Genomic DNA, 19409 nt, shown 5'->3' on the forward strand with positions numbered 1-19409 from the left:
GCTCTCCATCCATGAAGTGGAGGACAATCCCTCCGGTCATATTCTGGTCATGAAGGGAGCTCCGGAGAGGATCTTGGACAGGTTGGTCAATCGATGACGGATCGATCGTGAGCCCCCCCCCCCCCGAGTGACGAGGCGGGGGAATTTGTACTCCTTTTTCAATCAATTTAATTTCTCCTCTTCCGGGGATGAAGTGAACTAAACCGTCCTCAAAGGGCTGACAGTAAATGTGTTAGTTCCATGACAGCCGTGTCTATACTTCATCAAAAACGTACTTTGTGATACGTCATAATCCACTCAAAGAGCTAATGTTGTTTTGCCAGGATTCCAGTGCATTTTATTTCCCAGAGGCCTCGTAAATCACACAACATGTGCATGCTCATAACGCATAATCAACATCGAGAGCTCACCAAAAAGACATTTTAATCGACCCACGACGCGAATATTCTTCCTTTTGTGGCGCGTTCCTGCAAACCGTAAACAACAACAGCACAAGTCGACTTGGACACCGCCTGGGAATAAAATAGGTATTAATCCACCGGTGGAAATAGTCCCCCTTTCACTATCTGCTCCCGGCCTGCTGTTTGAGAAAATGAGTTACCCTTTAAAAAAAGACGAAAAAAACAAAACAATTATGCTATAAATTCGTGACCTTTTTCAGTCGAACTAATGGAGAGCCTCACACGGGACCGTGTGGGGAGAAACCCAAACGGGGGGGGGTTCTGGTCGACAATAACTACGATCTTATCATTATTATTATTATTATTATCCCGTCACGGGGAAAGGGGGTGACGGCCTTGTCCTGTGAATGTGTTCCAGGTGCAGCAGCATCATGCTCCACGGCCAGGAGCAGCCGCTGGACCCGCCCTCCAGGGACGCCTTCCAGAGGGCCTACATGGAGCTGGGCGGACTCGGGGAGCGAGTGCTCGGTGCGTGTCGCTGTGGTCGAAGCGGTCGGACACAGAACTTACCCTTTTTTTTTTTTATTATCTCCTCGGCCCAGAAGGCAGTGAGCCGCGCGAAAAAGGGAGGAGAGTTTTAATTGCAACGGGCGTGAATAGAAACGGCGTTTTTTGGGGGGCTCGGCGGCGTTAAACCCCACCCCCCCCCCGGAATAGCAATGGGCCCGACGTGGTGTGAGAGCTGCAGGGTCCATTGTTACACCAAATAGAGGAGAAGTGGGTTTTCTTATTTCTTTTTTTTTTTGTTCTGGTAGGTATTATGGTAATGGCCTAGCATTTAAAATCAGGCTCAAATGTTATTTGTACATGAAATAAGATAAGAAAAATACCACAGAGTTCAACTTTCAATATCTCTAAAGTGCTCTCTAAATGTCATCATTCTGACAACCAAGGGAGAAAAAAAAAGTTGGTATCTGTTCCAAAAAAAAAGCGCCACAGGTATTATTTCTGTGAGTCAGTGTCACTTTTTAACAACAGTGAAATGTGGAAAAATGCAACTTCTGGTGTGAAGCTCCTGGAATCAGTATAAATTATGAAATCCCGGCGGTACCTTGTGCGGTGATGATGATCACGGTGAAGAGATGCTATTATTCTGAGGGCTACGGGTCGTAAATAAATAAATAGAAAGTGGCGGTTTAAATGTGTACCATAGCTTCTCTGGAAGATGTATCCGCACTGGTTTAAATAACAGATAAATACACGAGTGCATCCACGGTGACGCACAGCAACGGCGCGTCTGCATCAAAGTGTCGATCAGTTCTGGACCGTCGGCCCACTTGACCCCCCCCCCCCCCGTCTCCACCCTCGCAGGCTTCTGCCACCGGAGTCTGTCGCCGTCCCAGTTCCCCCGAGGATTCGCCTTCGACAGCGACAACCCCAACTTCCCCACCGAGCAGCTCTGCTTCCTGGGCCTGGTGTCCATGATCGACCCGCCGCGCGCCGCCGTGCCCGACGCCGTGGGGAAATGCCGCTCCGCCGGCATCAAGGTAACGCCTTCAGTACCCCCCCCCCCCCCCGAGAAGCCTCTTTCTTTTGGGGGAGACTTTTCAAATCCAGACATGCGATGGATAGATGAAGTGATTTTGCACGGGGGGGTAGGGGGGGGGGGGGAACCAGGGCCTGTGCTCAATGTGATCAGACATATGTATCAGAGTAGAAAGATGGAGGTTGACGGACCCCAAAATAAAAAGATAATTATTGATATTATGTTTAAATTGGTGCCACTAAGTCGCCCTTAAAGCTACACAGGACATGTAGAGATGCCACTGTTATAAAAGACATAAAAGATGAACTCGGGATGTTACAATGTAACAATGTTGAAAGGGTTCTTTTTTTGCCAAATCTTTATTTACTACATTTGTTTTCATCATTATGTTCATCAACTGCAGTAAGCCGGGCCGCAGGAAGGACCGGAGGCGGATAATAATGAGCAGACGTTCTAATTTTGGGCAAAGAGCTATAAATCTGGGAAGAGTATTTAGAGCATTTCTCAGAAGTCATGCTCACGACCATAATGAACGTTTGATGGACGTAATTGGCTTAGAGAACAAACTAGTGGCAGAAGTGAGTGAAGATGTTGCTTAAGGGAAAAAAAAAATGATTTGGAGTTCAATCCAAAAAAAAAAAAAGCTGCAAAGGTGATGACATGTCTGATAAAATGTTAAAATCCCCAAGTTTCTGAGCTTTTTAACTTTGTTTGTATTAAATATAAATTATAGCGTGTCTCTTCGCCTACGCAAACATCAGAGCCAAACGTCTCAATAAATACATAGTTTAGACTTAGTTAAAAGGTAGTTGGAAATGTGGGAAAACGCTACAACATGTCCTCTTTTATACATAAATATATATATATTCTTCATATAACGGCTCGATATTGGCAGACATTCACCTCTAGGCAACATACCCATTTTTGTCCTCCTACATTCACACAATACAGCCCCAGTTATGATGCAATACTTTGAAATAGAGCCAGGGCCACAAGAAACCAATGGCAGTGTTTGAATTTGTCACATGGCTCCCTGGAGGCCATTTTGAAACCCTTTTCTGCGGACTGCCCCGCGAGGATCGACTCAAAAACACGTCTCTCTGAAAAAGGCTTTTCCTGGCCTTTGATGCAACACCGTACCATCATGGATTCACCATGACACCAAGGCATTGTGGTGCATATGGACGGCGTGCCAGATATTGGGTCAAGTGGCGACGTCGTCCCGCGAGCATCATCCCCGGCAACCAATCCTACGAGATGTTGTTCTTTGACGAACTGGATCCAAGGTGGATCTCCAGACCCTTCTCCAATGCCATGGAGCCATGAAGAAGAAAGGCGGGGGGGAGGGGGGGGCGGGAGCCTTTGATTGTATTAAATCTAAAGTGATGGCGCGTCTCCTTTCGCCTGCACACAAACATCAGAACGTCTCGGCAGATACATTTTGCAGTTTTGGAAATGTGGGAAAGGGGGTCACAAACGTGCAAACACCTCCTCCTTTTAAACATAAATATAGACATGTATCTATGTATATATCATGTAACGGCTCGATGATGGCACACATTCGCCGCACTCTCTCAACTGGAAGGAGGCAATTTGGGGCGAAACGCACATCCGCACGGAACGAAGCCCCCCCCCCCCCCCCCGGGGAGGAAAACAGAGCACCTGGCTCTAATCAGTTTTTGTTGGATGTGGCGCCGACGCTGAAGCGAGATGTGCGTCCTCGGTTCACAGCGCCGGTCCAAAGGCTGTAGCGCGATGTGCAGTTCTCTCTCTCTCTCTCTCTATCGCTGTGTTCCTGCAGCTCGGGGGGGGGGCGTCTCGAGACAAATACCCTGCAAATTACTCATAGTCACTTACCTTTTCACACGAGGTTCAGGTTCAATAGACATTCAGAATACTTTCTTCTGTGCAGATGCAGCTGTGCAGGTTTTTGTTGAGCCAAAGAGCAGCCTCACTTTCTCTTTAAGTTCTGCTCCTTCCACCGAAATAGAAAAAGGTTGCGTTCAGATAAATGTCCCAGACATGGACGGATTTGATCTGAAGGGAGATTCTGGAGAAACAGAGTTTGAATTCCATTACACGCTCTATAATCGATTAGGGGATGGAGAGAAACGTTTTTGTGTCATCAATATGTCTCGGAAAAGTCTGACTAAAAGCTTTTCATCGGATAGTTCCGATTTCGTTATATTTTTGGTCCATTCTCGACGTTTAAAAATGGGGTGTTTCTTCATCATTTCGGAAAGAAATCAGCACACACTGATATCATTCGTATTAAACTGTGGCTGCAAAATCGTTTTGATACGGCGCTGAAACGTCTGAAAGTCAACACCTACTGAGAGAAAATAGGATCAACAACGACAACGCATGACTCACAGATGAGAGCCGGGGGGGGGGGGGGGGGTTTGGAGGGTTTGGAGGCGCTGTGGGATTTATGGGACCTTCCGTCTGCCCGTCAGGTGATCATGGTAACGGGGGACCACCCCATCACGGCCAAGGCCATCGCTAGGGGTGTGGGCATCATCTCCGAGGGAACGGAGACGGTGGAGGACATCGCCGAGAGACTGAACATCCCTCTGAGCCAAGTCGACCCCAGGTGTGTGTGTGTGTGTTATCCCTCATGCTAACCTGAATGCCTACGATTCTAGTGAGTTCTGATGCAGCGCACGTCCCACGTGTCCACGGGACATATCACGATGTTACGTTCCAATCTGTAAAAATGTCAGTGCAAGCGGACTTCGCCAATTGACTCGGCCTCGGCCCATTTGAAAGATTCCGATTCGAGTGGTAAATCTGTCGGTCTAATAGGATGTAACAAACAGGGTGGTGTCTCTCCTCTGAATATAACGCTATGAGGAAGGATCTAATTAGCTTAGCTTAGCTTAGCATGAAAACTTTAAAAAGACCCATCAAGCGGATTGCTTTCCGCAACGAGCAGATGGAGGTTAAGGCACAATATGGAACCTCGGAATGCTGCGGAGTGACAGTCCCACCATCAGTCTCCCACAATGCTGTTCTTCGTGCTAAGCTAAGCTAAGCTAAGCTACTGCCTCCAGATTTGTATTTAACAGACTGTTGTTCAGAGTTGCAGTTATCCTCACATCAAACAAAGTGTATTCCTCCCAAAATGTATGTTATGTTACAGAAAGCATTGAAAAATCTATTTTTCCTGCCTTTGTGTGTTTGTGCGTGCGCGCTCCTGTGTGTGTGTGTGTGTCTGTGAGAAGCATACTTAGGAAAAGGCCAGAAAATGTCAACTCCTTTGCATAATGGTCCCCCGTGTCACTGACTCTTGTCCATGTCTGTGTGTCTTTGTGTGCGTGTGTGTGTGCCTTTGTGTGTGTGTGTGTGTGTGTGTGTGTGCGTTCTTGTTTGCCAGGGATGCCAAGGCCTGCGTGGTGCACGGCTCGGACTTAAAGGACATGAGCCCCGAGTACCTCGACGACCTGCTGAGGAACCACACTGAGATAGTGTTCGCCCGCACCTCCCCTCAGCAGAAGCTCATCATAGTGGAGGGCTGCCAGAGACAGGTCAATGGACACCAGTGTGTGTGTGTGTGTGTGTGTGTGTGTGTGTGAGACACACAGTTTTGGGGGGGTTTGACAGCGTACATTTGAATGTAACCAAGTGTGTGTTTGTGATAACGTCTGCCCGGAGGCTTGAATGTGCCTGTTCACAAAGTGTGGAGGAATGGCCGAGTGTGTGTGCGTGTGTGTGTGTGTGTGTGTGTGTGTCCCTGCCATTTAGGGCTGAATACAGTTTACTGGGTGTGTACCTCTTTGTGGTGGTTGAATGGATGAATTCAGGCTTTTGTGTGTGTGTGTGTGTGTGTGTGTGTTTGGATGCGTGCGCAGGTCCGTTTTGAGTCCGGCTTGAAGACGAGTGTGTATCTGTAAAGCATGTTAACGATATATATATTAAACCCTATAGCCTGCACATGTCCCTTATGCTCAGTGTGTGCTCAGCATAGTGTCAATTAGACGTGTGTGTGTGTGTGTGTGTGTGTGTGTGTGTGCACTCGCACGCAGCCCCGCATAACGAAGCCATGCAGCAATACACCCTGACTTATTCACTCTCACCCTCTGTGACTGAATGATCGCAACTCAATTCTTTTTTTTTTTTGCGTTTTAATCTCCCCAGAGCCGCTTTGAAAAGACTTCATTAAGACAGAAGGGGGGGTGGGGGGGGGGGGGGGGAGGAGAGAGAGAAGCTTAAATCACAGTGCTTATCTTTCTCTTCTTGACACTTTTTGTTTTTTTTGGCGGTCGCAGGGGTCCATCGTGGCCGTGACGGGCGACGGCGTCAACGACTCGCCGGCCCTGAAGAAAGCCGACATCGGCGTTGCCATGGGGATCGCCGGCTCCGACGTGTCCAAGCAGGCCGCCGACATGATCCTGCTGGACGACAACTTCGCCTCCATCGTCACCGGAGTGGAGGAGGGTGAGATGGGGGGGGGGGGGGGGGGGAGGGGGGGATATTTTGGGGCGACAGGGAGGAAGAATAAAAGAGGAAGAAAAATGAGCCGGAGAATCAGAGAGAAGGGCGATTCAAAAACTTTTAGATTAAAAAAAAAAATTTCTGCCAGCGAGCTCATTTGTCACGTAGCAATAAAGACTGGAGATAATTAGAGAAATAAATACCGTGAGGTTGAAAATGCAATATCATTGTAGTTTTCCAGCAGTATTTAACAGAATGTAAAAAAAAAAAAGAAGAGGATCCAGTCACCATGATGACATCTACCTCGGTTCATTTTAGTAAGACAATGGTTGCCAGTTTTGAACTGGCCAATACGTTTTACGTTGCTCCTCATGCGACAGCTACAGGAAATATCAAAATGCTGAACTTGAAACTTGACCTGAAATGTGCTTGATGAGACGTTTGATTCGAGCTGAAAGTCTGACTGATGTGAGATTCGCCACCAGAGGCCGCTGTTTAAATGAAGCGGGGCTGATACGGCCCGCGAAGAAACGCCAGTCAAAGTCCGCTTTTGAGTCTGGAAAATGAACCGCCACAGTGTGGCCCACGGGCCCAAAGTAGAGACACGAGCCCGCAGCCGGTGTGGCGCGGAGATGAACGTATCCACGAGCAGCATTGGCCTTCTCCTCAGGTCGCCTGATCTTCGACAACTTGAAGAAGTCCATCGCGTACACGCTGACCAGCAACATCCCGGAGATCTCGCCCTTCCTGCTCTTCATCTGCCTGAGTGTTCCTCTCCCTCTGGGAACCGTCACCATCCTCTGCATCGACCTGGGCACCGACATGGTGAGCGAGGCAGACCCTCCACACAGGCCTGGCGATGGCTTCTCTTCATCCTCTTTATTGTCTCGATCGATACGTCTGATTAAATGTTAAAAAGGTCGATGTCCGGGGGGGGGGCCGTTGTTATTAGGGGGGGAGCTGGGGTTCATTGAAGCGAGGTCCTGTGAGATACTTCAGTCAGTGCGTCGTCTGACGCTGGTTTCCAGTGTTTCGCATTTGACGAGTGATTTATTTTATTTTTCTTTAAGCCGTCTCGCGTCAAATTGTTTGGCCGGTATTTTTCCCCCGAAACCCTTTCAAGTCGTCAAAGCTAATTGTCGTCTGATTCCAGTGATTCTCCCGCGACGGGGGCGTGGGGGGATGCTACCGTTAGCATGTCGTTCGGGCCGCCGGGACGCCACGGGGCGACATTTAGCGAGCCGCGGCTCGACACACACTCGAGTGCCCCCCCCCCCCGCAAGGCAAGAAGAACAAAAAACATCTGACGTCTACGTAATTTGTTCTTCTTTCTGTTGGCGGGAGGATTTTGCTGCTGGCTCAGCGCCGACGGAACACAAAAGGGCCCGGCTGACGCCTCGCGTTGTGAGATTTACGTTTGACAGCGCTGCCGCTCACCCAGACGCGTGTCGAGAGAGGAAGGAAGGAGGAAGGAGGGAGGGAAGGAAGGAAGGAAGGAAGGACGCATGCATTCCAAACGGGACTTCATTACTGTAAACTTTAATTCCTGCTGCTCCCCCCCCCCCGCCCACCAGACCAGTCACACGCGGGTTGGTTTTGGGGCGGCGTCTACTCTTCATCGGTCGGGTCTGGTCCTCCGGAGACGTGACGGAGTGAAGCTCAAAGGCGGGAAAATTCGCGCGCCCTGTTTTGCATCCGAAAGCGCTTCCCTTTCAAAGTCGCGCGCATTTAATAGCCACCGGTGGAGCAGCTGGATGTCGGCTTTGAAGAGTGAGGCCCAAAGAGTGATAAGCAAATTGAAATATTGAATAAAGTGTTTATAGAACACTACACAAGCCTAATTAGATTCCCCGTGTCTGCTGCGGAGGTTGTTAACAGCTTTAGTTGAACCGCAGGCAACAGGCTCCGGGGCTCTGCCGAGATTTACATTTGGTGACAAGCGGCAACCGTGATTTATTTTTAGCGGATCACTGACACGTGGAAAGAGGACGTCGGCAGCAGACGGTTATCAAAGCGCGGCGCGCGGCACACTGGGTGCTTTAAAACAGGACACACACACACACACACTCCCTCTCTTCCCACGTGGCTTGCGGGTCAGGTGAGGGTACAAACGCGTGGATTTGTTCACACGTGTTCTGCTCCACGCGGTGAACCCCCCGAGAACCCACCTCAAATAATAATCCCCCCCCGGGGGGGCTAAGGCACGGAGACGCCTGCCCTTAAGTCACATGTTGTTGCTCCGGTGCTTACCGCGTAAAAAACGAGATCTTTATTACACACGGAGACCTTCAGACCCTCCGGGTTTTATGAGAGCCTCGGTGTCTCTGCTCTGGCCTCCTCTCTCGCTGTCACTGCTTGTTTCCGCCCCCCCCCCCCCCTTTGCCCCCCTTTTCCTGTCTTTTCCCTCCTTCCACGCGGTGATTGAAGGCCGCATTGTATTAACGGTGATGCGTCAACGGCAACCCCGCCGTCTGTCGCTGTCACCGCGCCTTTGTGCGCTCGCCGCCGAGACAAACCGATCAACACCCCCCCCCCTTCTCCCCAACACCCCACTCTCTCTCTCCAGGTTCCCGCCATCTCATTGGCCTACGAGACGGCGGAGAGTGACATCATGAAACGCCAGCCCAGGAACCCCCGGACGGACAAGCTGGTCAACGAGCGCCTCATCAGCATGGCCTACGGACAGATCGGTGGGTCCTCGTCGCCTCGCTGGGACACCGCTTCGAGACACGAGCAGTCGGAATAGTAGTCATAGTGAGAATAAACGCGGGGAACATAAAACAACACATTTAGAAGACGATTTTCCTCTTAATTGTAAGAGCACGCTGCTATTTTCTACCTCTCGGTCGTGTTTCAGTGGCTGCAGCCTCTCTGCATGACTTTTCTATCTCCGGGTTTTTATACGGTTTGGGAATAGCGAAACTCAGAGGCTGGCCCAGTTTTATTGGCCGACAAATAGGTCAAAACATGGCAAGGCTTCAGTGGACGGAATACGAATGAAAGCCAAACGCATTCAAACAGCCAGACGACTCGCATCAAATCCCACATTTCCTCCAAGAGGACCACCACCGGGGGGGGAAACTATTGCCGGGTCACGTCGAATCACGTTTTACAATCCGCCGCTCCATCGTCACGGCACGACGTCCTGAAGCATCAACAGCGAAACCTCCGACCGATCAGTTTTCCACCGACACGCAAGCAGAGCGTTCCAAAACTACAAAACTACAAAAGGGAAGCAGAGGTAACCGCGTCCTAAAAACAGACGCAGCCGGCCCCGGGTTTCCTTCCTACCAGACGGCTCAGCGTGCCAGAAATAGCGGGACGTGCATGGCATGCCAGCCTGCATGCTTCTCTGGCTGCGACCCCCCCCCCCTCCCCCGAATCCTTTTAAAGGAGGAGATAAGAGTTCAAGGTGCACCGACGTGATAAAGCGCCACGTCCCAAACGAGCGCTAACTGGAAGTATAAAGAGACCAACACCTGATAACACAAACACGGGGGACGCGGTTCAGCGGTCGGGGGGGAGGGGGGGGGGGGGGGGGGGGGAGAGGATTAATACGCGTCATCTCCGTCTTTCATCAGCAACGGTGGAGGTTTCCAAAAAAAAAAAAAAAAAACATGAAACACGAACACGAAATTGAAGCTCTCTATTATCGCCCGTTGCAGCCGTTGTGCTGCTGGAGCCATTTACCGCGGGGCAGAGGGAGGAAGCTGCTGTCGGACTAATGTTAAGTGCACGGCAGGTGAACTGAGGCCGGGCGTCCGCAGCGTAAAGAATAACCACTTTCAGGCCCAATTCCTTTTGGCACATTATGTTATTTAACTGCAGTAAGTGAGTGATGCAACACACCGGGACCCCCCCCCCCCCCCACCCCCTCGGTGTTATTAGTGCTGCTGTCAGGATGGCTTTGGCCAAATGACATTTATTATCTGTGAATCTCGTTATTGTCCTACTTACTGCGACACTGCAACAAAATAACTCATCCAATGGAAAAGCGACCATCCAGAACGGTAGCAGTGATACAGACTGATACACTCAAATTAACATGACCACACTAATAAAATAGGTAACGTCTTATGATACAATTAAGAAACGCTCTGAAAATTTCTTAATTACTTGCTTATTTCATTTAATTACTTCACTTCAAAATACAATCAAATGCATTAGTCAATACACGGCAGGTCTGCATGTCAATGTGCTTAAGGACAAACAAGCAGTTCGGCTCTAGTCAACTCAGCGCAAAAAAGCTGAAGACAACTTGTGTGTAGTATTATTTACAAGGAACCTATGAGGAAATTAAAAAGCTGTAAAACCAAGTGTCGCCATAAAAGCGTCACTTAAAGCCTAAGTGCCTCGCCGGGGACACTTAGAACCGATGAATAGACGGCCGCTGTGACGTTTGATCGCTCGGCGCCTGTTTTTTTTTTTCATTTCCAGGGATGATCCAGGCTCTCGCGGGTTTCTTCACCTACTTCGTGATCCTGGCGGAGAACGGCTTCCACCCGAGAGACCTGCTGGGCATCCGCATCAATTGGGACGACCGCGAGGTCAACGACCTGGAGGACACCTACGGGCAGCAGTGGGTAAGCAGCGGCACACACACACACACACACACACACACACACACACACGCACACGCGTGTGAATGCTCCCCCCCCCCCCCCCTCACTGGATGGAACCCGTGTTTTTGACCTCGCAGACCTACGAGCAGAGGAAGATCATCGAGTTCACCTGCCACACCTCCTTCTTCATCAGCATCGTCGTGGTGCAGTGGGCGGATCTCGTCATCTGCAAGACCAGGAGGAACTCCCTCTTCCAGCAGGGCATGAAGTCAGCGATCAATCAATGAGAATCAATCGAATAGTTAGTCAGTCATGTGTCACTAACACGTTTTTTTTCCCTTTGTTCTTCTTGCGATCATCAGGAACAGGGTCCTGATCTTCGGCCTGTTTGTCGAGACGGGTCTGGCGGCCTTCCTCTCCTACTGCCCGGGGATGGACGTGGCCTTGCGCATGTACCCCCTGAAGTACGCTCCGCCTCCATGCAAATCTCCATCTAACCCCCCCCCAAAAAAAATAACCTCCTCAAAGACCTGATCTTTCAAATGAAGTCTCCTTTGACACCACGTTGTCGTGCTCGATGTGACGTGGACGTGACAGTTTTGTCTCTCCCTCTCAGGCCCCTGTGGTGGTTCTGCGCCTTCCCGTACAGTCTGCTCATCTTCATTTACGACGAGGTCCGTAAATACATCCTGAGGAAATGCCCTGGAGGTGAGCGGTTAGTGGGAGGAGCCAACGGTGGCGCCTCACCTTGCTCCGCGGTGGTGGTTGTGACGGAGGCCTCGGGAACCACACGGGCCATTTCCCTGCTGAGACCTCTCCTCCCGTCCTCTTTCAGCCTTTAATGCCGTCCACTCCTTAAAGGAGACACGGATGGACAAAAACCTCCTCGGCTCCGGTCTGCTGAAAGAGTCAAAGTTCAAGTCCAATGTCCTTTAAAGCAGCAAAAAAGAAATGATGCTTCGAAACGAAGCCCAAAAATGAAAGTACAGGCAGCAATGTTACAAAACAATGTTGCTTCCATTTGTTGGTACATGTAAGCTTTAACTTTTGTGTAAAGCGGGAAATGCAGATTTGAAAACCTCTTGGCCGGCGTGTTTTATTGAAATCTCCTTATTTTTGCAAGTTTGGCAGTTTTCAATTCCGTCATTGTCATTTCTTTGCACGCAGTAACCGTAATAATTTCCGTTTTAAGCTTTAATTTCTAACCCCCGCCTTCTGACCAACGCAGTTAAACACTCCGTTGAGCCGATCAATACCGAAAAAAAAATGATCCCGCTTTCAAAGCCTGCAGCCGGCGTAACACCTGACCGATTACTGCTGGTCTTCCAGGTTTGATTCCTGACGAACGGGCATGTAAACGCCGCGCTGCCTGGCACTTTGCTCCCGGAATTCAGTTCTGTAAACCAAGCCGAAAATCCAGGGCGAATAAACAAGACAAACACAGAAAATCACACGTCACCGAAACCTTATGCGATCTGACCCCGTGGGCCGGGTCGCAACTGTTTGATATATCTCGCTAATGGACAGATTGGTTGGGGGGGGGGGGGATAAAAAAAAAAAACACAAGCCTAATTTCTGTAGATGGAAGCACTCAAAAAACATTATCCCGGATTATTGCAGAAAAATTGAGTGGTTCTTCTTGCCGTAAGCTAAAAAAAAAGAAGAGAAAAAGCAACCCTTCGCAGCAGCTGAACTTCAACACGTCTTTATGGACTCAGGCACCTCCTGCACCAGGAAGGCGATTCTACCTGTCCAACGGCAAGAGAGGCCGTAGGGAATGGACGAGAGAGGAAATTAAAGGCGGCTGATGAAGGCTCTCGAAATCTTGCCCCGAAAGATCCTTCCCATGATACGGACACACTTCAGCAGCCTCAGATATGTTCGCGATGAGGGCCGAGACACGGGGACGCTAACACAATTCATCGTGACAGCTAATCATCCCTGTTAATCTCTGTGTCACAGGCCGCCGATCACACTCACAGAGTTATGAGGGGGCTCATTTGGAAAAGTACAGGGACAAAAACCGCGAGATGAATACAAATAGAGCGACACAAAATGTTATTATGAAAACTGCTCGCCTGTCATTTTGGGCTCTGACACTTTCTCTCTCTCTCTCTCTCTCTCTCTCTTCCAGGTTGGGTGGAGCAGGAGTCCTATTATTAATATTCAGAAAATGTCAGTTTGCATGTCGGCGTCTGTGTGGGCGTACGAGAGTTTGTGCGCGATAGTGTTGTGTTTGTCCGTTGTAATATTGCACGGATCAGTTCACAAATCTGATTATCATAAGAAGGAATACTGCTGAAAATAGGCTTTTGAATCCTCGACGGTAATGCGCACCTTCAGCATGTGCCTCAGATAATCCGCTACCAAAGGCTACAGAACAACAACAACAAAGGTGGCTCATGAGATGAACCGAAAAATAAAATAGATTCCAAAATGTTCCCATTGTTTTGTTATTCTGTGATCCTGCAGTGAATCCCGTGTGGGAGAAAATATAAAACAGCTTTAATTAATTATGTTGTGTAGGATGCCACATGTGCCTATAACTCTAATGTGTCTGACTGGTGATTATTTTAATCATTTGGTAATGAGTTCCATGAAGAGCGGGACGACGTCCAACGGGTAAGAAGGTGAAGAAGGTGACGGTGGAGTGAGTCGCGGCTGTGAGGAGACGTGCAGTTGAGGCCTGACAGTGAAACTGGAGGCTACATGAAAAAAAATGTTTTGTTCTTTTGGAATTACCTCCGTAGAGGATGAAAATAAGGGGCTCTACTATAGTACCCTGGGGGACACCATGGGTGACGGGAAGTTATACAGCATGAGCACATATGACAGCCAATAACTACAGTAACAAGTAAATAGCAAAAATATGAGCATGGTACTTTAGACACACTAGATACTGTACATAGTTCGCTAGAGAGCACAAGCAGAGAAAAGCAGAAGAATATGCATCACTATATATTTTGGCCAGAATTCTTATTCACATTAAAATGGTATGTATTTATGTTATGGAAAAAAAATTAAAAGATGGGTTGTGATCATTTAAAAAAAATGAATACTGGTATTGCCCCTTAAAAAACAAAGTACAATTCAGGCTCTGCCTTATACGTACACCTATTATGTATGTCCTCGTGTCTTCTATTTCCAAGGCAATTTTTAGCTGACAAAACAAGTACATGTATATATATATATATATATATATATACATATATATATGTCAGTCTTCAACTCCCTTGTATCCAATGTTGTCTAATTATAGCCCTCCACAGTGTTTTTTAAAAATACTTATTTCAAGATGAATATATGGGACCTGGCCATTGGCAACCAGTCAACCTTGTGTGTGTGTGTGTGTGTGTGTGGGGGGGGGGGGGGGTGTAATGGCTCCTTTATATATATACTTTTAATATATATATTAGTTTTTATCCTTTTATATTTTTCATTTGTGAAAATAAAAAATGTACAGCATGCGGAGAGCAAAGAGAAAAACAGTAAAATGTCACGTATGCATGAGAATACACGGAGAATAAAGCTTTTCCTAGTTTATCTTTGAGTTGGGCTGAATTCAAATTTGGTCATCTAAAGATTTTCTTTTTCTGAGATGTATTCATCGGGTTGTGTTGTGATCAAATGAGTTTGTCTTCGTCCCCACTTCCCTCGGACCAAGCGTGACCCCGGTAGAGGCTTTAGATAGATAGAGGTTCCGATCCCGATGAACAACAACATCCGCCTACGTCACTTCCGCCCACTCCATGTCAAACATGGCGCTGCTCCTAAGGTCAGTGCATCTGTGCTTCGTAATGTTTGTGGTCGGAGACTTAAACCTGTCGTTTATCTGCTTTGACATGTCAACGTTGACGAGAGCCCGACTGAGATCTTGTTTCGTGTGTTTATTGTTCTTTATCTAACGCGCATCCTCTACGTAAATATTCAGCGCTAGCTAGTGTTAGCTAGTTAGCCGTCCACCAGCAGCGCTAACGCTAGCTCTTCCTGAGACATTTGTAAGCTAGCATAGAGTGGACTTTGGCTCTTGTTATAACGGTGTAGTTTGCTGCCTTATTGGTCGTAAAATGACGGTGAAGTGGACCGTTTGCTCTGGTCTAGCCCGGTGGTCCGGTGCCTTTCCCAGCTGCCTGTTAACGCCACACAGTCCGATGTTCAGTTGAACTTCGTCCTCTACATCGAAAGGGGAGCGAGGCGCGTGGAACCATTTGATATCACGGATGCCTGCACGATACGTGAATAGTTAATAGTTAATTCCTTCTTCAAATGCTACCGACGGCTGCACAATCCTCACCTCGGTCAGATTGACTTTAATTGGAGTTAACGTTGTTGGAAGATAAGAAGGTTTAGGTCTAAATCAGAAGTGATTCTGTTAGATATTATCTTTTTTGTTATAATTGCTTTACAGAGGGTTTTTTTGTACTGTTAAAACAAACAAGTTTAAATGAAAAAAAAGCTTATTTCTAGCCCTTGTTCCTTGTGTCCAGGACGATGGCCCGTCAGGGTGTCTGTCTCTCCAGACCACACCACGGTGTCTTCTACAGACAGTAAGTGTTTCCCATCAAGACACTGCTATGTATCTTCGTTATGCTACAGATGCACTGCCATGTATAGTAGTTATTTTTATAAGTACTGTACTCAAAGTCGTTTTCTCTCTACAGAGCTGCTCCAATGGGAACCACCGCTAAGGAAGAGATGAACAAGTTCTGGTCCAAAAATGCCAAATTAAGCCGACCCATGTCTCCTCACATCACCATTTACAAGTTCGTACTATACGCCACACCCTGCCTTTGATTTATACTTCATCCAAGTTAACAGTTAATATTTTTATACTTGTCAATTTTCAGATTGTGTCAGAAGAGCCACCATTATTAGAGATTGTTACGTCACACAGGGACATGAGAAACTGTGCTGTAGTAGAGACAATCCAGACTGGATTTAAATCATACTGTTAGATTAAATTTCTAGAGGCCTTTCTCGATTTCTTATTTCTAGACGTTTGAATCTGAAAGTAAAAGTGTCCATTTTCCTTTTTACTTTCACTCAGAAAAATACCTCCAATGGCAGGTTTTCTGTTCTGAGTTCCAGTCACACGGTCGTCGCACAACGCTTTGACCTAAGCGTCTTTTGGGTTTTAAGCAAATCGCTATATGAAAGGATTGTGTGTTATTGTGCTCGCCGTGCGTTTCAACCACAAAAATCTGCTATTCGATGTAAATGGGGGGCGTTTTGTTTTTGTCTCAGATGGTCCGTCCCTGCCTTTCTCTTTGTTACTAAACTTCAAGGTTTGCTAAATATAATTAACTAGTTCCGCCCTTCAAATACCCACATAAAAAAAATGCACGAGGATACACATGTGCTCTTTTTTTTGTTATCATTTTATTTCCAAGTAAAGCCTTCCAGCTGCCATTGTGCTTGTGATTGACCCTGAAAATCTCTTCAGGGCATTTTAGTCCCTCGCTATTGATTCTGCTAAAAGCATTTAGAAGCGGAGGTTGTTCAATACCATTCCACCCTTTGTGTGCTAAAACCATGTCTGATGCCCGACTGCCAATAGCCTCTGTTCCTTTGTCTGTTGTGATCGTGGAGCCTGTGTTGTTGTGATCACGAGGTCCATCAATGCCTTTGACCCTGGTCGATGTCATGACATCCTATCGGGCGCTTCATCGCCGAAATCCGCTTTCTGGTCTCCTTGCAAAGGGCCGGTTAATTAAAAATATTTCACCTGCTGAGAGTGATGTTTAATAGACCAATAGGTCTGATTGTATTCGTAGGAAATTACTGTTTAGCCTGCCAATTTTTCATTTGTATTAAAGCTCATTGAAATATAATAGATGTTTATTTCGGTTTGAAACTTGTGCCTTTTTTTTTTACTTTTTAAATGGGAACATTTCCAATGGCACTTTGCATATTTTTCTTAATCAACCAGACGGTAAGAGGCTCAGACAGAACCGTTTAGTGCAGTTCATTCACGCAGCTGCTGAAGAGCCGGTTTGATACAGAACCATTGTTTGGCCTCCATTTCATTCAGTCGGCCAGGAGGAAAAAAAAAAAAGTCTTTACATAATGGACACGCTCAGATGTTACAGAGTGACTGGCCGCTGGGCTTTGGGACTCATCCAGACTCATCCAGCAAAATAAAAGCAATCAGTCAGTCACATGTTCCTCCTCGGCATGTGTTGCATTTCTTGTTTTCCCCTCAAAGGCAATGCGCAACACCTAGACATCCACACCGTGCCCCCCCCCCCCCTCCCCCCACCGCTCATTACTTGTCTGTGTCTAGCTATCTCAGCCTTTGCCGTGGCGGCGCTGGTTCTACCCGAGAGTTACCCCCACTACCTGGACTTGATCCACTCGCTCTCCGTGGGCCCGTATCTCCTTGGTTTGGCCAAGTTGGCCCTCATCTTCCCCGCATCGTTCCACACCTACAACGGCATCCGCCACTTGGTAAGACTTTAGCCATTTGGTTTTTTTTGTCATTTTTCTTTTGATAGTGTGTCTTTCGTTGTCTGGATTCCTTTTTGTCATCTCACAGAGGATTCGTAAGCTGGAGGTGATCCTGGTGCTAAGTCTCTTTGTCTCATTTGTTTTATTCAAATCAGTGCTGGGACCTTGGCAAAGGCTTCAGAATCCCAGAGGTGTACCGGAGCGGCTACACGGTCATTGGTCTGTCCATCGTCACCTCCATAGCAGTGGCTTTCTTCCTCTGAGCAGACGAAGAGAATCTGGACTCGCATTCACTGTGGGAGCTTTGTGTATACGTCGTCGCCTACTGCAGGCCCAATTTCATAATTGCATCATTAAATAAAGGCTTATATTATACTGTACGCAGTAAGTGTGTTGTCATGTTTTCTTCCTTGGAATTAATTATTCTCTTGAGAGAACGTCGGGGGTCATCACATGCAGCAAGAGTGCAAAGTGCATGCAAATGTGACCCACTTAATTTCACACTCGGCGTGAACAACAACAACAACAACAACCGGCGTCCAAAATTAGACGTGTCCTACATGTTCTGTCCTTATGTAACTTATCCAACAGTGACGTGACGATTCGTTAATCGCCTTCCCCTGCCCTCAGTGTGTGTGTGTGTGTGTGTGTGTGTGTCTCTCGTTAGCACCAACAGAATCGAGTTATCAATTTGTCACCGATGGCTTGAAAAGAGAAAAGCTCGTCAACAAAATCACATTTCGTTCTGTTGATAAAATGTATTTGAGCAACGAGTTTGGTCAAAACGTGTCCCTTATGCACTGCAAACTGAATCCACAATAACTGTCAGGTGTTCTAAAACGCATGTGAATTTAGAGCTGTATTTATAGCCGGTGCTCTGATACCGGACCAACGGCTCCACATTTAACGACGGCCAGCTCTGCCTAATTTGCACGGCGAAACGACAAGCTTGCAAAACCGCTCGGTTTAAAAAAAAAAACGTATTATCCTGATTGCAGATATTTTTGCTTTTAGACGCTTTGCTGCGTTGGGTCTAATCCTCGGTTCCAGCCACATTTCCATCTGAGCCAGGGAAACGCAGGGCTGCTATTTTCTATTGTGATGTAACAGGGAAAATGTTCAAACTCAACAGCTTTCAGGAATTGATTGGCCTTGCTCGTCGCCAGCTCACTCCGAACCCTGTAGACATATTTCCCATTTTCAAGTGTCAGAAGTAGCTGAGGTAATAAAAACGAGGATGGAAGGCTTCTCCTCGTACGCCATGATGTCTTTATAATGTGAGCTGTTCCCTCGTTTCATTCAGATAATACCCCTCTTATGAGGCTGTGTATAAGCAGTGGGGGACAGACAGCAGAGCCCCCCCCCATCCTCCATGAGGCACCAGAGACTAATGATGGCTTCTCAGCAGCACCCCCTACCGGCCGGAAAAATTACCATCCACGGGGCTGCGGTCCTGATGCTGAGGGATGCTGAGGATGCTGCACGGGGCTGGGAGGGGCAGTATAAATGCGTTTTTGATCGACAAAAATGTGGCTGAGTCTCTGTGGCGCAATGGAATAGCGCGCTGGACTTCTAATCCAGAGGCTCCGGGTTCGAGTCCCGGCAGAGATGTGTGTGGTTGGCTTTTTTTTTTGGATGAGGGATGGATTTAAAACAAAGATATTGTTTGCTACGATGTGTTTTCACAAGGCTGCTCCGCACACCGACGTGATGCATGAAAATCTGCGATTTTCTCGCAGATGACCGATGCAAAGTGAATCTGAGTAGTTTTTATTTTAATTTTTATTTCCCACGGACGAATCTCTTTTTTTTAATTTTTTTTTAGCTCTCAGAGGTCAGCGCCTTGGTACGCAGGTCTCGGCCCGGTGAGGCAGCACCGCGCTCCTCCGCAGCCTCAGCCTTCACGCAAACGGGCATCACGCGGGCACCGCAGCGCCGCGCGCAGGGTTCCAGCACTTGGCGCTGTCCACTCATTGAAGCAACAGCAACAAACCAAAAAAAAAAAAAGCGCTTAGTTTC

At 47.7% G+C, this 19409-nt stretch overlaps 3 protein-coding genes and 1 non-coding gene across 4 annotated transcripts in view; 3 read left to right on the forward strand and 1 right to left on the reverse strand.

The window, feature by feature from the left end:
• kirrel1b (kirre like nephrin family adhesion molecule 1b) overlaps nt 1-9 on the reverse strand; it is a 9519-nt gene extending 9510 nt beyond the window's left edge. Inside the window, exon 1 of the mRNA XM_062557837.1 lies at nt 3-9. Coding sequence (XP_062413821.1) covers nt 3-9 — 7 coding nt within the window. The remainder of the gene's footprint in view (nt 1-2) is intronic.
• atp1a2a (ATPase Na+/K+ transporting subunit alpha 2a) lies at nt 7-13382 on the forward strand. The gene is made up of 13 exons (XM_062557776.1): nt 7-81; nt 820-929; nt 1773-1948; nt 4404-4540; nt 5324-5474; nt 6216-6384; nt 7052-7206; nt 8948-9071; nt 10819-10964; nt 11081-11211; nt 11306-11407; nt 11560-11651; nt 13078-13382. The coding sequence occupies exons 1-13, from the start codon at nt 50-52 to the stop codon at nt 13104-13106; spliced, it is 1554 nt and encodes a 517-aa protein (XP_062413760.1). The 5' UTR covers nt 7-49; the 3' UTR covers nt 13107-13382.
• A 1207-nt stretch (nt 13383-14589) lies between these two features.
• Nucleotides 14590-17770, forward strand: sdhc (succinate dehydrogenase complex, subunit C, integral membrane protein). Its single transcript, XM_062557838.1, has 6 exons — nt 14590-14718; nt 15431-15490; nt 15605-15706; nt 16188-16228; nt 17095-17390; nt 17546-17770. The coding sequence occupies exons 1-6, from the start codon at nt 14693-14695 to the stop codon at nt 17651-17653; spliced, it is 633 nt and encodes a 210-aa protein (XP_062413822.1). The 5' UTR covers nt 14590-14692; the 3' UTR covers nt 17654-17770.
• A 1157-nt stretch (nt 17771-18927) lies between these two features.
• trnar-ucu (transfer RNA arginine (anticodon UCU)) lies at nt 18928-19001 on the forward strand. The gene has a single exon. It is a non-coding gene; the product is annotated as a tRNA-Arg (tRNA).
• Nucleotides 19002-19409: the final 408 nt, after the last annotated feature.

Source organism: Pungitius pungitius, chromosome 15 (assembly GCF_949316345.1).
Source record: "Pungitius pungitius chromosome 15, fPunPun2.1, whole genome shotgun sequence".
In the NCBI taxonomy this organism is placed as follows: Eukaryota; Metazoa; Chordata; class Actinopteri; order Perciformes; family Gasterosteidae; genus Pungitius; species Pungitius pungitius.